The 2,057-nt window shown below is 31.8% G+C and overlaps 1 protein-coding gene across 1 annotated transcript; it reads left to right on the top strand.

Annotated features, from left to right (window-relative positions):
• Positions 1-1,156: 1,156 nt before the first annotated feature.
• LOC145095831 (protein FAR1-RELATED SEQUENCE 9-like) lies at positions 1,157-1,809 on the top strand. Its single transcript, XM_079033652.1, has 2 exons — positions 1,157-1,489; positions 1,654-1,809. Exons 1-2 carry the CDS (start codon positions 1,157-1,159, stop codon positions 1,807-1,809), a joined length of 489 nt encoding a protein of 162 aa, XP_078889778.1.
• Positions 1,810-2,057: the final 248 nt, after the last annotated feature.

The following is a 2,057-nucleotide window of genomic DNA, read 5'->3' as shown; positions in this document are numbered from 1 at the left end:
ATTATTGGTGCTTGGCTCTCAAACTCAAAGGAATCAACACTCATCAAAAGGTATGTAATTCATCTAGTTCCTTTTATGTTTAAAAGTTCCCCATGCCATTCTAGATAAGTTATAAACCTTGGAAAACAAATTTTGCATGTGTTTAGACAAACATAGATCCAAGGTTTATTAGGGTTGCATGTACACTTAGGAAGTGTTAGAATGCTCAAAACCCAACACTTTTGGGTTGCCTTCACCATAGCAATTTGATAGGATGAATTATGGAGAAAGAGGTTGATAAATGATTTATTAATATATTATAAGAATAATATATTAATTGAGAAATCATATTATTTAGTTAGTATTGATCAGTAATTGATTTGGAATTAATTTAGTGATCAAAAGATACTGACTAAAAGTAAGGGGACTGATATTGCAAATCATTGATAGTTGCAAGTTAGGTTGATGGACTCCTAAAGAAGGAGTGGATGAAATCTATGGGAAGCCCATAGAGATTTCGTCAAAGGGGCCTTCTACAAGTTGTCCATGGATTACTTAAGGCTTAAGAAGAGAATTAGGGTTTCCACCTAACACCCTAGCATCCTCAGCTATATAAAGGACCCTTGGCTTATAGTTCTCGGCCCTATGCATTCTTAGAGAACCCTAGCCGAAATCAAGTACCCTCAATTACCTCTCTCATTCATTCTTTTCTAGGTGGTGTTTGTGACTCCATTAGAGGTGCAACGCTTGAGGTACTAAGCTCTTGAAGGTCAAGATCAAGCTAATAACAAGAAAGGTATTCTTCTAAACCCTAATATGATTAGATTTCATTTTTCTTGTATGTTAGATTAGGGTTTTGCTTGGGAAAATTAATTTTCATGTATAACTTAAGGAAAACCAAGATCCAAAGCAAATAGGGTTTCATATGCACATACGAATGTTGTAATGCTCAAAACCCATTACTACATTGATTCAAAATTTTGATCTTCAAAGTAACAGTTGGTTATCTGTTATGTTTAACATATGGAGTTCATGGATTCCATCTTATTTGAGAGATTTCAAACTTTCTAGTTTGATGCGAACTACTTCAATATCAGAGTGTGAAAATTAAGTTTTCTCAAAATTTCTTCATCTGGAAGCAAACTTTCTTGATTTTATTGTTCCTTTTGAGAATGTTATGGAAAAGCATAGGCATAATCAATGTTTACTTGATCATCAATCTTTAACTACCAATCCTATATACAGAACATTTCTTCCCATTGAAAGATTCGCAGCGGGTGTTTATACCCATTCTAATTTCTTTATTGTTCAAAAGGAGATTTTTAATTCCATCTGGTCTTGCTTCCACTTGGCTGTTATTATGGAAAATGAAGTTGAAGTGTACTTAATCAAAGATAAAAAGAAGTCCTCATGGAAAGATATTAAACATAAAAGAGTTGGTGGTGGTGAAAACTATTATTCAGATTATCTAGAGTCTCTTTCTGATCTTTCTCCTTCTAATTATTTCAAGGTATATTCATCTCTTAATTTTACAAATGAAATTCTATTTCTACTTTTAAACTTTTGAAAGGAGTTTTATGTCTAGAATTCACATGTGAATTTATGAATTTTAATTATATCAATTAATATTTATTTTTATTCAAGTCTAAATTGTTATTAATTTTTATTTTGTAGGTTATGTTTAATCAAAAAGAAGATTCTATCACATGTAGTTGCATGCTTTACATTCAACAAGGATTCATATGTCGCCATATTTTTTATGTTTTTAATATCAAGGAAATTGATACAATACCATCAAACTACATATTGAGGCGTTGGCGACATATTTGAGTGGAGTTAATAAATGCGGTTCATCAATGTCATCATGTAGTAAAGATGTACGTATGGCATCTTTACATAGAGCTTCAGTACCTAAGACTATTAATTTTAAAAATCCAAAAGGTATTAAAAACAAGGGTACTCGGAAAAGATTCATCAGCAATAAAGAAAAGTTAATTGAAGCATAGAAGAAGCGATTAAGAGAATGAGCTTTATGTCATAAGTCGTATCATGATACTAGAACCTGTCCTTTAAAGGAA

This window comes from Lactuca serriola, chromosome 3 (assembly GCF_051521515.1).
Source record: "Lactuca serriola cultivar US96UC23 chromosome 3, Lser_US96UC23_V15, whole genome shotgun sequence".
NCBI classification, from domain to species: domain Eukaryota; kingdom Viridiplantae; phylum Streptophyta; class Magnoliopsida; order Asterales; family Asteraceae; genus Lactuca; species Lactuca serriola.
Note: the sequence above shows the minus strand (reverse complement) of the source record. Positions and strands in the feature narration are given on the sequence as shown.

Coding starts and splice junctions, on each gene's coding strand:
- LOC145095831 (XM_079033652.1), top strand. CDS start 1,157: ATGGAAAAGCATAGGCATAATCAATGTTTACTTGATCATCAATCTTTA. Junction 1,490..1,653: donor CTCCTTCTAATTATTTCAAG/GTATATTCATCT, acceptor TTTATTTTGTAG/GTTATGTTTAATCAAAAAGA.